This window comes from Poecilia latipinna, unplaced genomic scaffold, assembly GCF_001443285.1.
Source record: "Poecilia latipinna isolate Pla-1442-1.1 unplaced genomic scaffold, P_latipinna-1.0 Scaffold572, whole genome shotgun sequence".
Lineage (NCBI taxonomy): Eukaryota > Metazoa > Chordata > Actinopteri > Cyprinodontiformes > Poeciliidae > Poecilia > Poecilia latipinna.
In genome coordinates, this window is record NW_015113188.1 from 544,144 (window position 1) to 563,519 (window position 19,376).

The 19,376-nt window shown below is 40.2% G+C and overlaps 2 protein-coding genes and 1 long non-coding RNA gene across 5 annotated transcripts in view; 1 reads left to right on the plus strand and 2 right to left on the minus strand.

Moving 5' to 3' along the window:
• The window catches only part of LOC106953271 (protein LSM14 homolog B-like), a 6,793-nt gene extending 5,175 nt beyond the window's left edge, over positions 1-1,618 (minus strand). For both annotated transcript variants that reach the window (XM_015041893.1, XM_015041892.1), the window contains exons 1-3: positions 1,387-1,618; positions 1,104-1,267; positions 131-257 (exon numbers count right to left, since the gene is read on the minus strand). In XM_015041893.1, the coding sequence (XP_014897379.1) occupies positions 131-257; positions 1,104-1,267; positions 1,387-1,513 (418 nt within the window). In that variant the 5' untranslated portion in view covers positions 1,514-1,618. The remainder of the gene's footprint in view (positions 1-130; positions 258-1,103; positions 1,268-1,386) is intronic.
• A 1,249-nt stretch (positions 1,619-2,867) lies between these two features.
• On the plus strand, positions 2,868-17,087 carry LOC106953272 (transcription initiation factor TFIID subunit 4-like). Of its 2 annotated transcripts, none has more exons than XM_015041894.1 (15): positions 2,868-4,477; positions 4,771-4,904; positions 5,020-5,139; positions 6,243-6,332; positions 6,442-6,564; positions 6,725-6,814; positions 6,937-7,146; positions 8,472-8,613; positions 8,722-8,827; positions 9,794-9,966; positions 10,047-10,177; positions 10,738-10,866; positions 12,282-12,338; positions 12,444-12,566; positions 15,707-17,087. In XM_015041894.1, exons 1-15 carry the CDS (start codon positions 3,715-3,717, stop codon positions 15,869-15,871), a joined length of 2,556 nt encoding a protein of 851 aa, XP_014897380.1. In that variant the 5' UTR covers positions 2,868-3,714; the 3' UTR covers positions 15,872-17,087. The 2 variants fall into 2 exon arrangements, with proteins under 2 accessions (XP_014897380.1, XP_014897381.1); XM_015041895.1 differs by having other exon boundaries at positions 2,874-4,477; positions 9,797-9,966.
• Positions 13,024-18,832, minus strand: LOC106953274 (uncharacterized). The gene is made up of 3 exons (XR_001426171.1): positions 18,433-18,832; positions 15,671-15,811; positions 13,024-14,120 (listed from the first exon to the last, which is right to left on the minus strand). It is a non-coding gene; the product is annotated as an uncharacterized LOC106953274 (long non-coding RNA).
• Positions 18,833-19,376: the final 544 nt, after the last annotated feature.

Genomic DNA, 19,376 nt, shown 5'->3' on the forward strand with positions numbered 1-19,376 from the left:
GTTGTCGTGGAAATTCCGGGCATAAGAAAAAAAAAAAAAAAAAAAAGAAGAAAAAGAAAGGACCGAGTTATCTGCAGGCACATAACCAAAAAAACTCAGCACTAAATTTTCAAGATGGAAGGTTCTGTACTTAGGCCTAGAGCTGCATTGTACTGCTGAGTCAGCAAAGAGCCAGCAGCCAGTTGGTTAAAGGTGGGCATCATTTCTCTGTATGGACTCCAACGTGGGTGGTATCCAGAAGGTGGGCCCATGGATGACTGAGTTAAAAAAAAGAAAAGAAAAAGAAATTAAATAATGATAAATTGCTCAGTACAATTTTTATAGATAAAATTAAAAACTGGAAAGAACGAGCTATCTAACCAATTTAACAGAAACCTTATTCAATAGAACAGTCAATTTTAAGTCCAGATAAAAGTTAATTCTGGAAGCAAAAATTGGAAGTATTTTGAAAAAAAAAAATGTTCTTTTCCCCTAATTTTAAAGCCTTCTTTTTACACGTTCATTCATACTACTAATTAAACACGGTCCCTCCCCACCTTCTTCAAATCAGACAAAATTGGTGTCAATCAACTCGACTGTTTGTGCAGCAAATTTTTTTGCTTGTGCTGCTTTGGCTTTGAAAATATTAATGAAAATGTAAAGGTCAGAAGGTCAACCAGCCCCCTCACTTTTACCAAATCAAAATTACCTTTAAACTTTCATTAATATCTTCAAAGCCAAAGCAGCACAAACAAAATTTTTGCTGCACAAACATTTGACACCAGCTTTGTCTGATTTGAAGATGGCTCCTTCCTCTTCTACATTTGGGCCAATCAGAATGCCATGAAAAACTCAGAAGTAGGTTCATATGGACAGAGAGAAGAAAAAAATAGCATTTTCCCACCATGTAAACATTAAACATAGCCTTAGACTTTTAGGTTAACAGTTGGTTTGAACCATTTCACAGTAGACTGTAGCACATCGAATTTACACTTTTTTTAAAACAGAAATTTAAAAAGACAACTCTGTACATATTAAGTTGAATTATTTATCAGAATGTGGCAGTTTTGGCCTTCCATACAATTATCGAGCCTATACTGCTGCGAGCTAATTAACTAGCATACCTGAACAATGGCAGGATCTCGGGGTAGCCCATGGTGTGGTTTTGGGGGTTCAGACACAGTAATATCTTTGATATCACTTCCTCTGAATATTATATATTCAAATATCTCATCTTTTGGAGGCACTGGTCTCTCCGTGTGCCGGTTCTCTGTACCAAAGGATTTAACTGGTTGAAGAAAGCGTACGTTTCTTTAGAATATATACCAAATAACCGGCAAAAGCTGACGAAAAGAGGAGTTAAGAAGTAGTATATTAAAATATTAAATAAGCGGTGCTTACACTTACCTTTGGCCAAAGCAACGGTGGACCTCTCCGTGTCCACAGAAGACAGTATGCCTTCATATCGAATCTGGGCCTTCGAAATCAAACTTATCTTACTGCCAATATAAGGAGTTCCACCTCCGGCACTCATATTTGCAGTAAACGTTTTTTTTTTTTTTTAATTGAAATAAACGAAGCAATAAACAACAAATGAATAAATAGCGACACCCAGACATGAACTGCTTTATGTGCACCTGCGCGCTTTATAGGAGTGAATCTCCTCGCAGATGAACGAGCCACCTGTGCATAATCCAGGGTTAGTTCGTTTAACTCTCCAGCGTACGCCGACACAGACGTTGAGAAACTATTTGCGATTTGTTTCTTATTAAATCAAAGACAGGCATCGTACAACTTCTATTTGTGAACATAGTCCTTTAATGTTGATGAAAATAATGTAAGAAATTGGCAGAACTTTATCGTTTTAGATATAAATAAACAAATAGTGACACATTATGTCTACTGCAAGATTAAAAACGGACTTCTTAATACTCTGGTACTATAGCTTCACAGAGTGGCACTGAATTAAACACTAAGTATATATATACACATGTGTGTGTGTAGGGGGGGTGCAGGGGGTGTGTGCGTGTGTGTGTGTGTGTGTGTGTGTGTCCATATATATGTAGATATCACTGTAAATATATATATTTTTTATGTTTGTATTGTACATTTCTTACAATGTTTGCAATGTGAGAAACTGTGGTGACACTATATTCAACATTTTTGATAAATTTATTTCAAAACACTGTTGTAACAAGTAATCAGGATGCCAGTTAATTGTTAATTGGATTAATTGTGTCGTGATTTCATGATACATAGAAAGTATCTTTTTAGCTTTAATTACAAAATCATAGTTATCCATATTGAGCAACATTATTATTAAAAACTGGTTGTATTTCAAGAATTTTTATTTACTTTTTTACTTCTGCTTAAAGTATCTAAAAAAGCTGTATTTAGAGTCAGAATCTTTTTCCTGAGTCAGTGAAGTACTGCTGAGTCCATTGGATGAGAAAAAGTTGTTCTACTCCTGGACTAAGCATAGATTTGAGTTACTTCTTCCACTAAAAGGTTGACTCCATCCAACTCATTGCATTAACAGGGTGTGTGAAATATGTCTGCAATCACTCAAAAAACAGACATCTGTGGGAAATACACTACGTGATTTTCTTAAGAGTGTCTTGCCCCAGCTGCAAAGAGGTTCTACATTATTTTTTCCAATAAATAATTGAAAACTTATGCAGCTGACAAAGCTTTTTTTCCCAGGCTGGGCTAAGTACCCAAAGGTTCAAGATCCTAAAAACGCCCCTGGATGCAGATAAAAACACATATTACTAATAAGGGATTTGTCGTATTGATGCTTTAAGTCACGAATATAACAACATTTCTTGTTGTGTATAAAAGTCAGCGCAGAGATGCTTGACTACAATGCTCAAGACTAAACAGTCATTTTTTTAAAAGGGTGGGGCGTCTTTATACGTCTCTGTACAACCGAAACCTCATTTCGCTGCAGCCATCTTGCCCGGTGCATCCAGTGTGAATAAACTCTGAAATTTGAATATTAAGCTTGCAGCAAACCTGGGTATTTATCCACCAAAGGTGACATGATTGAATTCTGAAAAGGATTATCTGTAATTTAAGACAAAGTATGCTTTCTAGTATGAAAAATTCGGTGAAAACATATCGTCCCGGCGAGATGTTATACCCTCTTCTACTTCTCCCGGAATGACAGCTGAAGCCATTGGTACCGCCTTTTAGCAGGCAGAGCAGCCAATCACCGTTCAGAGAACTCCCCGGTCTGAGGACTTTTGGCCATTGTACGCAGGCGCACGTCAGTTAGTAAGTACCTCACTTTTCACAAGCTCGCAGGAGTGCGAAGATGGCGGTTGGCCCCAGTCTGCTGGATGAACTCTTTTCACAGACGGGGGAGAATAAAGCGGTAGTTTGCCATCCTCCACGGTCTGTAGAGTCACAGCTGTCCTTGTTTATTAGTTTGAGTTGGCACGAGGCAGCTGTTAATTACATGGTATTAGTTCCGGGACGGGGGGGTAGCTCGAGCTAATGTCCAGCTGGGACTTGGTCAAGACGGTTGCTAAAGCAGGTACGCTGTAACTACTAATATTGTTTTCCTTATTTGTTCTCTGAGAACAAGCGAGAAGCAAGCGCCGGAGTTGGCAGAGAAAAGCAACAGACGTACAGTAGTCTTCCCCCATCACATTCGAGCGTGTGTTACTCCCGGTTAAACTAGTTGAAGTGCAGGTTGGGGTCTCCGCTTAGCGACTTCCCAATGGTTCAGCCATGGACGCATCGACAGGCAGCACCGACACCAAAAGGGGACACGAGCCGGGAAAACCACTTGTTGTCGGTGACGGTATAAGTTTCCCTCCTAACCAGCCGGGGAAAGTGGCTTCATACTCTGTGCAGACTTTTAATGGGAGCCAAACTATGAACTCTCACAATTCAGGAAGCGTTACCCCTCTGGAGGGGGCGAAAGCGACAAGTGGCACTGGTAACAACAACAACAGCAGCAGCAGCACTGTGATATCAGCCGCGGCTGGCAGCACCGGAGCAGTGCTGTCAAAAGGGCTGACCGGCGTCTCATTGCCCCCCTCGTCAAACAGTGTCATTCAGACGCCGCTAATGAATTCGGACGGTGTTTCTGCTGCGAGCCAAGCAGCAGGACCCACGGTGACACTTGTCAGGCCGCCTATGCAAACAGCCGGGTCGGGCACAACTTTGAACGGCAGTAGTACCGCGAGTCCCGCCGTGGCTGCGAATGCATCGAATCAGACGGGTATTGGCACGCAAAATCCGCCGGTAAACAATGGGCAGCCCGTCAGCGCAGGTTCGCACATCATTAAAGCAGAGCCGCCAACAACGATAATCCAGTCAGCACCGCAGTCCGCTGCTGCTGCCGCCGCCGCCAGCTCCATCAGTGCTCCCAGACCTCTTGGCATGGCAGCCGCAGGTGCGCCCGGGATCACGACCCAGATGCTGGCTCCGAGGCTCCCACAGACCTCTCCGGGACAGCCCAGTGTACACAACATCCAGATACCCCCGGGTAAGTGAGGTTGAGCTGTCATTTAGCATTTTATAAGTTATTACAAGTTTAAACAAAAAACTAATTATGTAAGTTTCCCAAATTTATGAACTGTAACTATAACGCTTATCTTTAAAATCAACATATATAATAATACTTTATTTGCATAAACAAATGTTACAAAGTGCTTCACAGAATAATAATTAAAAAAAAATCAGTGAAGCAGCCCATCATAATTCACACAAAAATAAAGCATAAACTACCTTTTTAAGTTTTTTGCTGTTGCTCTCACACACCTTTCTGTTTCACTTCAGGTATGGTGCTAGTGCGCAGCGGGAGCGGGCAGCTGTTGGTGATTCCTCAGCAGACTCTGGCCCAAATGCAAGCGCAGGCGCAGGGAGGCATGGTACCTCGGACCGCCACGCCAACAAATGTGTCTGCGGCACAGGTATTTTTGGTTTGGGGTTTCAGGAAACTGTCTGTATATTTTAATCTAGAAGGAAACTGGTAAAACAGTCTAGTTGTTAGTCTGTGATTACTTTTTTTTTTTTTTTTTTTTTTAGACTCCTGGAGCCACAATCATCAGCCGACAAGTATCTCCCGGCACCATCATCCGACCAGGCTGTCCGCCCCCAGTATCACTCGCTGCAACCACTGCTCTTCACAGAGCTCCTATCCTGCCGGTGTGTAGATGCTCTCTATGTACAGGATTCTACAAACGTGTTCTCTTTTAATAATATGATGCTTTAAACTTTGATTTATATTAAGTATTATAATCGCCAGGCTTATAAGCAAAGGATTTAGTTCTTGATGTCTCATTTGCACTTCAAATTTACCATTTTATTAATGTAATTTGCCGTAAAACTGCAGACCTGGGCAGTTTTACCTCGTACCTGGAATTTACTTGACATTTTTCACAAACAAAATACTTTGCACATGTAAGAACTAAAAAAAAATGCTTGTTTTTCTTTCCAAAGTGGCTCAGTATCAGTCAGATTTTATGAACTTCAGAGTCTCAAATGGACTTTGTGAAACTCCAATACATTGGTACTCTGACTGCATTTCATTAGATGTTTAAGACTTGGAGAAACTGGACTTAATGGCGGTTATTGTGAAGGCAGTTGGTCGAATTTCATGTAGAGGTCATCAACGTAAAAATGGATAAATACAAATGCAAACCGCAATTTAGACTTTGATTTGTAAATAGATGTAAAATCCATTATCAGTTTCCTTCCGTTTAACGATAATGAAGTACTTTGTGTTGTGCAAAAATACATTATTGAAGTTTGTAAAATGACAATATGAAAAGGTCTGGGAATGTGGATACGTTACCAATGTATTATGCTCCATTTAAGCAAACCAAAGCTTTTAATGTGTATTTACATAATTACAGCATAACATATTTATTATGCATTCTATCCAATAGACATTATTGCTATGTACAATGCATGGCTCAAAACTGCTAATTTGCATTCTGCTTTTGCATTGATACAATATGTGTGAATATATACATATTTATGTAATTATTAAACTAAATGCAGTACAGCACCATCAGGCTGCAGTGGGGTTTTTCCCAGAAACAAAAACCCCCAACAGATTTCATGCAAAATAGTATTATTATTATTAAACATGTCTGGTTTGCTCTATGGAGCATTTTACCTGCTGTGCTGTAACAAAATATATTTCTAACCAACTAGGACTTCAAAGTTCTGAGGTCGTCCTCTACAGGCTTTTATTCTGGTTCATTTTTTAAGACGCACGTTTGTTTGTTTTTGTCTCTTCCCAGAGCTCTGTAGGGGCCACAGTGCCAGGACTGGCCCCTAGAACGCTCACTCCAACACCTGGGACCACGGTTACCTCTGTAACTGTGAGCAAGGTAAGAAGTGCTCACTTCAAACACTTCTTTCAAAATGGCTTATAGGGGTAGTAGTATTATTTGAGACTTCGGGCTTGTTTAAAATGCGGATCGTCTCTGTTTGCCATAGGAGACAATGGAGAATGTAAAGAAATGCAAGAACTTCCTGTCTACACTGATCAAGTTGGCATCCAGCGGGAAACAGTCCACAGAGACTGCAGCGACTGTGAGGGAGCTGGTCAAAGACCTGCTGGTGAGTGTGCTTCATACAGTGACAACTTTACATTTACATTTGCAATTGGACAAGATTCCCAGAGACACTAACAAAGATTCCCAGAGACACTAACATTTACGGGCTTACTTTCCTGTAAGCCCGTAAATGTAAGCCCTTAGATTTTTTGATGTTTTCCCAGGAAGACAAGCTGGAAGCTGAAGAGTTCACCAGCAGATTGTACAAAGAGCTTAACTCCTCACCCCAACCATACCTAGTGCCTTTCCTGAAGGTGAGAACGCCCATGTACTTCTGTCACGTTTAAAGCTTTCAGCCAACAGCAGCACACTTTAAGGTTGTTTCTATGCTGCGGCTTCACCTTAAATCATTTGGCTACTTTTATTAATTTGGTAGAGAAGCCTCCCAGCCTTGAGGCAGCTCACCCCAGACTCGGCAGCCTTCATCCAGCAGAGTCAGCTTCCTCAGCCGGCCTCGGTGGCCGTCTCCTCCACCTCAGCCACCTGCACCACGGTGGTCCTGGGCAGCCCTGGCCCCCGCCTCACGACTCCAGGCAGCAGACCCCAACTTCAGCCAACAGTCAGTCAAGGACAGACGACGTCACTGGTAACGATGTGCAGCATTAATCTCAGTGTTTCATAGCAGTTACAGTGTAAAACCTGAAGGAAATCATTCCACACTATGACGATTGTCAATGAACCATGTCGACTCAAATGTCTTGTTCAGTCATAATCGTAAGAGTGTCGGGGAAAAAACTATCATGTTCAATCTTCTTACTGTTAGTGCCAAAATTTGTTTATCATTATTAAAAGTGCAAAAATATGAAATAGCTAATAGTCAAATTTTTCTAGAAAAAAGAGCCCTAAATCATTTCAGATCCAAAGCATTAAGTGTCTCACGTTTGTGTAAATAAAAAAAAAAAAAAAGGCATGTAACTTCTCAAATCTTTAGTATTCTTGCATTGCAGAAAACGTCAAGTAGAGGAGCATCCTAATCCTAACGAACCGGAACAATGTAGCAATGTAACAACAGCTTGCTACAGTTGATTATTTTTACACTATGATAATCTGCACCAGTGTTAAATCTAGAATGCCGCCATCTAAATGTTTCCCCATTTTAGAAACATTGTTGAATGTGATATTTTCTATGTTTAATTTGTGTTTGTGCTCGTCTTCGCCGCTCGGCTTTAATGAAACAGTTTCTCCCTGAAGCTGTTCTTTCCATCGTCTCGAATCAAGCCGAGTTAAACAGGCCACACAAAATGAAGGCGGGGAGGAGAATAGTTAGTTTTATTGAGAGTGGGCGGTGCACTGCTGGGGGCGGGGGAGAAGTGAACTACAAAAATAACGTATGGAAAATCTCTACTTATCACTCTATGATCATCTGATGGGTCCAGAATTACAACTGTGCATTTTTTTTATGTTATTTGTTAAGTAGTTTGGAAAGGTAGCACATTTTCAGCAACAAGGCAATACAAAGTGCTTTACAGGAATTAAAATGAATACAAACAAAATAAACCAAAGGAAAGAGCAAAAGAAGAGAAAGTATCTAATGTTGATCCAAAGTATGTAAACTTGTTGCTCCTGTTCAGGGTTGCTAAGTATCCTCTGGTCTAAATCCATTTCTGGGTTCGAAGAATATGAGTCTAGAAAGTAGTCTACTAATGTTGATCCAAAGTATATAAACTAGATAAACTAGATACTCCTATTCAGGGTTAATAGATAAGTATAAGTAAGTATCCTCTGGTCTATTTCCTTTTCTGGGCTGGAAGAACAGGAGTCTAAAACGTAGTTGCTGCGGTAGTTTTTCTGGATTCTAAGTTTGAAATGGGGAGGAAAAACACCACATGCCTTTTGATCCATGTGCATTGGATGGAATCAATAGCTGCCATTTAATCTGGTTATAATGTATGGGTATTAAACCCCCCCCAGGTTCTCCAGCCTCAGCAGCAAAGAGCAATGCTGAGACCTCAGGTAACTCTACCCACCACCCCCATGATGGCTCTGCGGAATCAAACCCCGGGTCGGATCATGGTGGGACAGCAGCAAGTGCAGCTTAAAGAGCTGCAGCCAGGTGAGGCGTCACCCTGACAACGCCGTTGTTTTTGTTTCTGTGTCTTTCTGCATCCACGTAGTTTAATCTCTCATTTCTCCCCCATCCCCTCTGCTACACACATTGCAGCGGTTCAACTGAGACCCGAGGTGACGCTTGTTTCCAGGCAAGTCTCCGCCGTTGCCTTGACGCAGGCACAGAAGAACAAGCTGAAAGAAGCGGGTGGCACTTTCAAGTGAGACTCTTCATCTCTTTTTCTGCTCTTGGTTTCGTGCCTTGCGAAAAGCACAGACGCCCTTTGAGCATTTTCAAAAAAGCGTCGAGTCACAACCCGCAAATTATTATTTTTGATTTGGTCCTAAAAAGAAAAGGCACCGACAGTCATAAGATTTCTGCTGACTTCTTCAGGCAGTAGAAACTCTCTTTTTTTTCATCACCCAAACTCTTTTATTAAATGAGTCTTGTGCAGAAGTTGGTGATGTTTTCAAGTTGGTATACAAAGATGAACCCAAAGTGATAGAAAACTACAGACCCAACTGTGTCATGTAATAGGCCAACATGAATGACCATAATGGGGCACATTTGTAAAGTCGAAGGAAAAATATACATGTTTCAGAATTAATGTGAAATGTGTCTCACACATCTCTGTTTATCCCCCTTCAGTACTTTCCACTCATTATTGCATTTGAAACTTTTAAATTATTGTCCAGAAACCATCATCTGTAGAAAAAGCATGTATCAATCCTCTGTTTGTGTATGTTTCATGGTTGTTGTTTTTTTTTTTTTTTTATTTTTTGTTAAATTTTCATTTGTGGCCCTAAACGAGTTTTACTCTGTAATCCTTTTGCATTTAGCTTCATTCCTATCAACTTTAATCAATTTGAAGAAAACCATTCCCACAGCATGATCCTGCCACCACCATGTTTAGTAAAAAGGACTGACTTTTCAAATGCTAATCCATATTTAAATGGCCTCCCAGGTCAAATTATTTACTAACTTATCACATTAAATCTAAATTAAATAAACTATACAGTTACGGCATACATAACTGCACTCGCCATCATAAACAGTTCTGTATCAATCTAATCTTGTGAAGAGAGGTGGATGTAAAATTATTGCAGAAAAAGCAAATGAGTCTTGCCGAACAACAACGTTGACTGTCAGAGACACTGCAACCACAACACGTCTGCTTCTTCATCAGCAGAGATGACGACGACATCAACGACGTGGCCTCCATGGCGGGAGTGAATCTATCAGAGGAGAGCGCTAACATCCTGGCAACTAACTCCGGACTCGTCGGCGCGGTGACGCATTCCTGCAAGGATGAGGCCTTCCTCTCCTACGCCTTGCTGCAGAGGAGAATGCTGGAGATCGGTGAGGCTCTGGTCCTTCCTGACCGAACGAGAGCCTCCGGTCGGTCGGTCTCTCACCGCACCGTTTGTTTCGTCCTCCAGGTATGAAGTATGGCGTTACGGAGCTCGGCACAGAGGTGGTGAATTACGTCTCCCACGCCACCCAGCAGCGACTTCTGAACTTACTTGAAAAAGTCTCCCAAGTAGCCCAGCAGAAAAACATCAATTTCAAGGTTTGTTGATGAATTACACCAAATCAAGATGATTAGCAGAGCACATTTCATCAAGAAGGCAGCTCAAAGTGCCTTACATCATAATATAGAACCAATTATGAAACATAACCATGTCATCAAAATCACCATTACACATAAAAAATGTTGATCAGTGTTCCATTTACCATTAATCAAAGGCAACTTTCAGCTTTTTAGCCTTGATTTAAAGGAACTCAGTTTGTTCAACATTAGCAGGGCATAGAAGATTAATGCTGCATCTCCACCAGATTTCTCAAAGAGGCAGCTTCTTTGAGCTGCCCCTTTAAGACAGCTCATCAAAAACATACTGGGAGTGTTGCCTGTATTCTTCCATGCATGTTAGAGAAATCTTAAAGAGACGGAGGCCCAATTTCAAGGCGTTAAATTATGTCAGTTTTATTTTTCTTTTCACATGACTGAAGGCAGCACAGTTACTTGATTGTGCTATAAATGGAAGAAAACATAATACGGCTTTAAAACGATTACCGGTATGTCAGCATTGACTTCTTCTGAGGTAGCATTGTATCGATGACGTCTTTTAGCAGGAGGATGACAGCTATGAGCAGAGCAGCGACGTTCGGACTCAGCTGAAGTTCTTTGAGCAGCTTGACCAGCTGGAGAAACAGCGAAAGGAAGAGCAGGAGAGGGAGATCCTGCTGAAGGCAGCTAAGGTACGCTGTCATGAATCTAAAGAACGAAACCTTCATTAACACACACATGCCTGTTGTTGTTTTTAGCCGCCTGTTACATTTTTGTGTTCACCATAAACAGCCGTCTTAAATGTTTTGCCTACATACGACGTTTTAGTCACTTGACAGCTTTTCAGTTGACTCGAGAGCGCCTTACGGTTTGACCCCAGGGTCGGCCGGGATTGATTTATGACTCGACAACAGGGAGCCCGCTGCCAGCAAGCGTCCTAATTGGTATTTGGGTTGAATTTCTAACGTCAGATTTAACCACATGACATTAAATACGTAATGATTCATAGATTTTAGTTTGTTGAAGCCAGAATGTGTAAAAAACTTCCAGCTCTAGAAGAGTAAGCTTAAAGAAAACGAACCCTCTCTGCATTTCAAAGTTTACATTTGAACTTCTGGCTGTTGCTGTTTTGTTGAGAACAATTTCAACTGTCCAGGATTTCTGTGAGGACTTAAAGTCTGAAATTGATTCACCTTAGTTTTGGGGCTTTAGGACTTTACGTTTACGTAAAAAGTAATTAATCTATTACTAAATTATTTGACGACTATTGATTAATTTGTTCAGCCCTACAGTCATATCCATATACTGCAGAGTCTAAAGTTCAGCTGATAGTTGTCTATACACCTGGCTTATTTTGTTTTTAAATGACTGTCTTAATCCTCAGAGAGTTGTTTCTGATAGAGATCAGGCGGCCGTCTCTCAAAAGGGAATTTGACAATGTAAAAAGGGGTATCAATCTAAAAATATATACATTTTGGGGTTGTTGTTTTTCTTTTTTTACATTTTGATAAAACAAAAATGTTTCAAGTACTATGAAAAGTCTTGTCTGCAATCATCAGGGCAATCCTTCTGATAATCCCCAATTTGTTGGTATTTACAGTATTAATTGTGGTGATACGCTCTTAACATTTTTTTTTTTGTTGAAAGGCCTCTTTGCCATAACCCTAATCTCCACAGATTCTCAATCATGCTTAAGTAGATCAAAGTGACTTCAGAAAATGAAACCCATCATTGTCATCATTTACCACAGACTGTACGTCTGCTTGTTGTCGTTTTGTGCCACCTGTTGCATTTCTGTCTTTACAGTAAACAGTTGACTTAACACTGTGACTCTGCTGGGGTTAGATTTAACAAGTGGTTTTAAATGGTGCAACACATCAAACTCTGATTATTTAATAAGAGCTTTTTAATTGACACCTCTTGCCTTTTTATTATCTTGTGCAAAAATAAGTGGATTTTTTATTTATTTATTTTTGCCTGTTTTTTTTTTCTAGTTATTGCACGGTTATATAAGCAGTATCTTATTCTTTATGCTTTGCTGTTGACGTCAAACTGCAATCGAAGTGTCTCAAATAAACGACGACTTTTCTTCATGTCGGCCTTTCAGTCCCGAGCGCGGCAAGAGGATCCGGAGCAGCTGCGTTTGAAACAGAAGGCGAAAGAGGTACGAGTTGAGGCGGAGCACGGTCTGCAGGTCTCTCTGTCACGTTTACGACTGATTCAGTTTTTGGTGAGCGTATGTGTGTGTGTTTCTGTGTGTGTTGTCCAGATGCAGCAGCAGGAGCTGGCTCAGATGAGACAGAGGGAGGCCAACCTGACTGCTTTGGCAGCCATTGGTCCCAGGAAGAAGAAGAAGAACCTGGACTCTCCATCCTCATCTGCTTCAGCTGAGGTAACAATGAAGACAGTAATTAATGTTTGCACGATTTATGCCTGTGCACCTGCAGCAGCCAGGGCCGGATGCATTAGGATTCTGGGTCATCTCTCTCTCTCTATTTTTTTTCCCCACCTATCCTTGTTTTTATTAGCGCAACATCAGGGAAAAACTAAAAAGCAATAGTCGGATAATATTCTGTAATTGCATGTTTTGGTTATTATTTGACAGCACAATTAATAAGTTTATCATAGTTTATCTTTTCACACAGAGTCTCGCAACAAATATTTAGAGCATTTAAACTTTTTCTCAAAGTCAAAAACTTTTATGCATTTAAATAGCATCTAGTAAACAAAAAGTATCGCATAATTGACATTGATCATTGTAAAAACGATGCATGGCTTTCAGTTGCAAGTCTCTAGAGGTATGTTTCCTCTAGTCTTTAAAATGTGGAGAGTTTTGGAGGACTGTGCACTTTTTTTTTTTTTTTTTTTTAACAGACGTCTTTTTGCCCATCTTTCAAAATGCCCAGATTTATGGATTGGACAAATGCAGCTCCTGCAGAGTTATATTGGCTCATCTGACTTCTCTGATTAATATTTCCCTTGCTCAGTCTTGGTGGACAATCAGGTTTTGATACATTTGTGAACTTAATCATCATTTCCCCTACCATTTACCATTATGTCCAATTTTGTGTTGGCCTATCATATTTCTGTCACGACAACAAATTTTGCTGGACCATAAATTATGCCAGAAAGTATTGTGATAAACAATAACAATGTCATTTTGAGAACATTTTTCAACTAATATAATGATAATACTAGAACACCATCTCAAAAATCAAGAACATTTGACACTGGGACTGGAAAACATTTTAAAAATCCAAAATAACTAAACAAAACAACTGAGACAACAATAATTAAAATAGATTATGAAGCATCTGGAACCATTTCAAAAAATATTAATCAGTCCTCTTGGTCAGGGAAAACAGACAAAAGAGCCAGGTAGGATTTTTATATGAAAAAAAAAGTGCAAACTAACTACTTCAAAGTGGATGTCAAATGTTTCCAGTGTTTTTCAAAATGGCGGCTTTTCAACAATATTAAAAGGGAAGTGTCTTTTTAAAGATTATTGTCCAAGTCGAAATTATCAAGGTCATTTTTAATTTAGCGTGTGATGAATTGATTTATTGCTTGTCACGACAGGATTACCCCATCACAAAATAAAAAAATAAAAAAAATCACACTGAAGGTTGAGGATGCAATGTGATTAAAACGTTAAAAAAAGAGATATGAATACTTTAGCAAGGCACTGTCATCAACAGATCCTTTCTGAGAGTCACTAAGTGTATTTATAGCTCCAGTTTGAAACATTCTTTTTGTTAATGGTTACAAATGTTAGCGGTGAGAGTCGAGCCTGCTTCTCGGTGGCCGTGTTGGTGATAGAAAGCTGAGTTTGTCACCAGCTGTCACCGGCGGTCCTCACCAACTGCTCGAGCAGAGAAACTTGCAGAGCGACGGCTCTCATTAGGTCAAGCAGAGCTCTGTTCTCACTGCAACCGTCAGCTGACTCCTGTAAACACACATCAAACAAGTTTGATCCACATACGTCTAATGAAATGACACATTCAGTTTGGACTGTCATCCTTTATTCTCCCTGTTCTTGTGAAGAAAGACTTCTTTTTTTTTTTTTTTGGAGGAAACTGTTCATTGGCCTTTGAGAATTTGCCCTTCCTACTGCTTTTAGTGCAGTTTAATGTTACAGCTAACGCTTTATGGCACACTTGGAGAGGTGTCACTTTTATTAAAATCGCAAAATATTCACATTGACTTCTCACCTTGCACTAAAAGGTGTTTCAACATATCTTTTTTTATTACCTTCTATCTCCTTTAAATGATTTTACTTCTGCTTTGCCAACATGATCATTCGTTTTGGTTGAGCTAACGGTCTTTATGAGCTCCCTGGCTCATCGCTGATCAGTGTAATCTGCTTGTCTTTGGACAGTGGGTGGAATCTGGAAGAGAAGTGTGCTCAGAAGAACATGCAGGCTCTAACCCAGGGAAAGCCCCGGCCATATGGTGCTTTCTGTCCAAACACTCAGTTTGCTCTATGATACTCAGTTGCACGAGTAAAACCTAGAAAAAGAATAGTATAATGAAAAAAGTTCATTGTTTTTTTGTCACTCATTTCAGAAAGTGGGACTCATGTATTATATGGATGTGTTACACATACAACAGATATATTTAATGCTTTATTGTAGTTCCATTTGCTCTCAAAAATATGAAGACCTTAGATAATAAAGGGAATGATTCCAAAGTCCTGCAAAGGTATTCATACTGTTTGAACTTTTCCACATTTTGTCACTTTACGATCATATGAGACCTAAATAGAGGTTTCTTGGTCGACATGAAAATTCCTATATGAAGAATTAACACCAAAATTGCGCATCAGTTCGAACCAAACAACATCCACAGTAAAACTTTTTGGTGGCAGCATCATTTTCTGGGTATACTGTTATACAAACCAGGGTGTCTGCGCGTCCTTAAACAGTCTTAAATTCATGTATCTAAAATGAAGGCCTTAAAATGTCTTACTAAAATGTAATATGACCTTTAATATAACAGTCACATGTCTTAAATGGTGTCTTAGCAGCAGGGTTAAATCTCAGGCAAAAGTCTGAGTTGCACTCAGACATCGTTGCGTTCCGTGACTTCGCTGTTGAAGCTACTGGTAATTCACAGCTAATGTACACTTGCTAGCTAGCTTTTTGCATCTGTTATGGGTAAGTGGAAATTTACCACCAATTGGACGATGTTCGTACATTTCTGTCGTGATACAGGTCTTGCGGTACAGTCTTAAAAAGTCTTAAATTTGAGTTGGTAAAAACCTGCAGATACCCTACAAGCTGTACAATGACTGCTTTACATTGAATCAAAGTGTCATATTTTAAATGTTGTCCAATGAAAAGACATAAGGTATGTACAAAAATGTAATTGAGTGTACTCACTTTTGTAGCACACTATGTGCTTTTTCCACTCACTGCACAGTTATGCACTAGCACGTTTGTAGTTGTAACGTCACTTATCGCAGAGATGTTGTCAAGCGCCGTCAGCATCGCTCACCGTTTCCTTCTTCCTTAACTTCTCCACATCTTTCAGGGGTCCGGAACAGGCTTGTCTCTAACCGGCGCCGCTGGTTCCTCGGGCTCCAGACTCACTCGACAGCGCATCACGCGTGTCAATCTCAGGGACCTGCTCTTCTGCCTGGAGAACGAGAGATTTACCAGTCGCTCTCATTTCCTCTACAAGGGCTTTCTCAAATAGCCTTGATGTTTGAGAAAGAGAGAGAGAGAGAGAGATAGAGAGAGAGTAGAGGGGGGAGGAGGGAGCGACGTGAGTGGAGAGACCAAAACGCTCCCTCTAGAGAAAGACTCCTTTGGGTAAAAAGGAGAGGAGACGATCTATTTGGTGCATTTAAAGGTTCTTTAGGTTCACCTGCTATCATAAAATACAATCGTAGCCATACTGGAAGGCCTCTCTACCTCCCTCCTCAAGTGATGCCTCTTTTCCTTCAGAGCAGTCGTTGACTGATGCCCCTTTATCTGCCCTGTTAAAACCTCCTTTTCTTTCAAGATGGTGCAAAAGTAAAACGTGTTTTATGAAGGTTTTATTTTGTGTGAACAAAAGACATAATGTACAATTGTGCACTGTATCATAGTTTGGTTTATTTTCTGAACATTCGTATGCAAGCTAGGCTTTAAAGCTATGGAAATCACTAGTATTAGACAACCGGTTTGTTTTTGTTTTGTTTTTCTTGAATGATGATCTCGTTCTAGTTTGTGTTGATTTTTAGTTTGATCTCCAAACTGTGTAACCTGCTGAGTTGCCTTCCTAACTATGAATAAGCCATACAACCATTCTCACACAATTAACCCTGCTGTAAGCTCACTCTGTTCATCTCCATTACTTTGCAGCATATTTAAAAATTTCCATCGTATTTATTTACTAAAAATCTAAGTTTAAATTAATGTTTAGCTATTTATTTATTATGTGACGCTACAAGTGTGTCCTATTGCTTAAAGCTGGAAAAAAAAATTAAAAGTACATCCACAACAGGATATGTTTGAAATGACGTTTTAGATTTCAGATGCTTAGAGTTGGGTGTTCTTTATTTTTAATCTATTCTTTAGATTTAAACTTAAAATTTCTAATTCTAATAGTTTTTTTAAGGCTTCTAACCTCTGTTGCTATACCAAACTTCTTCAGTCTATTTTGGTAGCCTCCCAACACACATTTTTACTCCTGTTGCAAACTGACAGCGGTAATGTGACATTACTACTTTGGTGAGCTACTGGACAACCCTTTAGGTCTTTAGCGTGTCTGTCTTAAGAAACTAGAGTTTCTTCTTGTACATTTGTAAATGTTTCATCTAAAGTTTTACATACGGTTTTGTATAGAATTGAAAATTTATGCATACTGCATCAAGAAAATCTAAATTTCTCTACTGAAAAGTTTGAATAAAGGATGATTTTACATATTCCATGTATTGATGTTTTTTGCTTTGATTTTCACCAGGGGGCAGCATCTAAATATGTGCTGTATGTCTGTAAGGACTGCGAAGCTCTGTTACGCAAAGGACCTAAACCCTTAACATCTGTAAAACCACCTGTAGTTCACTGTACGCGTCCCCTGCGTCTGTGTCTGTGTGTGTGTGTGTGTGTGAAGTGCAGCAACAATCACTCTGCTCAGAACGAAATCACACGCATGCAGCCTGCTTACCAGTCTGTCTGACTCTTTGTTGAGTCGTCTTGTTTAAGGCTGTCCCCATTATCAGCCCCTGCACGGTGCACTGGAAACAGCTGTCACATCAGCTGCTAACATTCGCCATAATAAACCATTTGCTGGAAATGATTAGGCCCATTCTTCCACTGGGAAAGCAGCCTGATGGTTTAATGATTGGGAGCAGAGCAGCTTTTTTTTTCTTTTGTGTGTGTGAGTGTGTGTCTACGACGTCCATTAAAAAGGAATGCTACACAGCTCACAAAAAAATAGATCCTCATCCATTTGACGTCTCAGATTTTGTCACCACAAGCCTAAAAGTATACATTATAGGGATTTTTTTGTTGTTTTGATAGACCAAAACTATAAGTGGCACTCAGTTGTGAAGTGGAATAAGGGTTCAGGGTTTTCATTCCTGTTTGGAATTAAAATTATATGTGGTGTGCAGTTCTACTGATATACACTACTGACATATTTTCTACCAGCTTAGTCACATCTAGAAACATAGATTTCAAGATTTCCACAGATTTTTTAGGATTTAGATGTTGACTTTGACTGGACCATTCTAGCGCATCAATAGCTGAACATCTTATCTGACCAGAGCATTGTTTCTTTTCTTAGAGCTGCAACATGCAGTTCGTAGTATTTTTATTTATTTTATTTTGTTTTCTTGCCACTCTTCCATAAATTCAGGTTTATCTGAGCATGTAAGTTACTCTGACAGCTGTGGATCTCTGATGACTAATCGACCTGAAAAATAAAAGTTAAATCTTTCCAAATCACAACGTTTAAATGACTAAAATACATTACAACTTGCGGGTGCTAACCAACGATGTGGAGCTTTTCTTTTCCTTCAGGAAGATATATCCGGTAGCCACTAGATGGCAATATTTCATTCCCTTTATAAGGTTTATCTTGCTGACAGAGTCGTTCTCTTAAACATTAGGTTATAATAGCATTCACCATTCAATACTTATATTTCCCTTTACTCATTAAGCACCCAGTCTGCTCGGTGACCCTGCATCATCGACTTTGCTGTGAATAATCAATCAAAAAAAAAAAAAAAAAAAAAAAAAAAAAAAAAGCCAAGAAGAAGAAAGCCAAACCGGGGTCTCTTTCTGGTTGTGGGAACCTCGTCGAGGCCCGAAAGCCTCTCAGGGCGTCAATGTTCGACGGCAGCGGGGACTCAGGTAAGGCCTCGGCCCTTGTGTCTCGGCCCAATCCAATATTTTTCCTGGTAATCCTCCCTTCCGCTCCTCAGCCCTGCTGCTCTTTTCCGAGTTAAGTCCACATAAGCTCCCACTTGAGTGCCAGAGGCAGAGCAGCGCCAGGGATGGTGCGGTTGCCTAGCGACGCCTCAGTCGCTGCACCTGAGGGTGTTGGGTAAACACCGCGAGCCTGCCAAAGGCAAGAGGAAACGAGTGACATCACCAGCCCGACACCCTCGCCTCCTCCCTTCGTGACATTTATTGCAAAAGGCTTTTATTAACGTCTTACACTCAGTGTCGCTGTTTCTGTTTTCACCCCGGGGTGAGATCATTAATGAGTCTCATGCAAGTTCAAATGTGTGCACATGCGCGCGCGCGTGTTCTTCTCAATTGTCACTTTTGTCAGATTCCAAGATGGGATTTGACTGATGTGATAGTTCCTCTCAGTGGGGCGTTTCTGCTGCACTTCCACGATAAGCCTCTAATCTAAAACAATCTTCCTTTGTTTACTCTCACAGAGAAGCTCATCGCGGTTTGCACTTTAACTCTGATTACGGCACGATCCCTATAGCTTTGTAAATACTAAAACTCAGATCATATTTTAGTGCGATGTTATCTTTGCAAGCTGGTGAATTAAAAAAAAAAATCCATTTGCAGTCGCGTCGCATTCATGCTGTGAGACAAATGCATTGGTAGTCGCTAAATTGTTTTATTCCTTTCAACACCTCCTTCTCTAATGTTGATTAAGCCAGGGGCTTATGAATAAAAAATCTGCTGGAAGGGGTTCCGGGGAGGGAATATGATTGAGGTGAACTGATGTGGCACAATGTGATTCAGTCGGT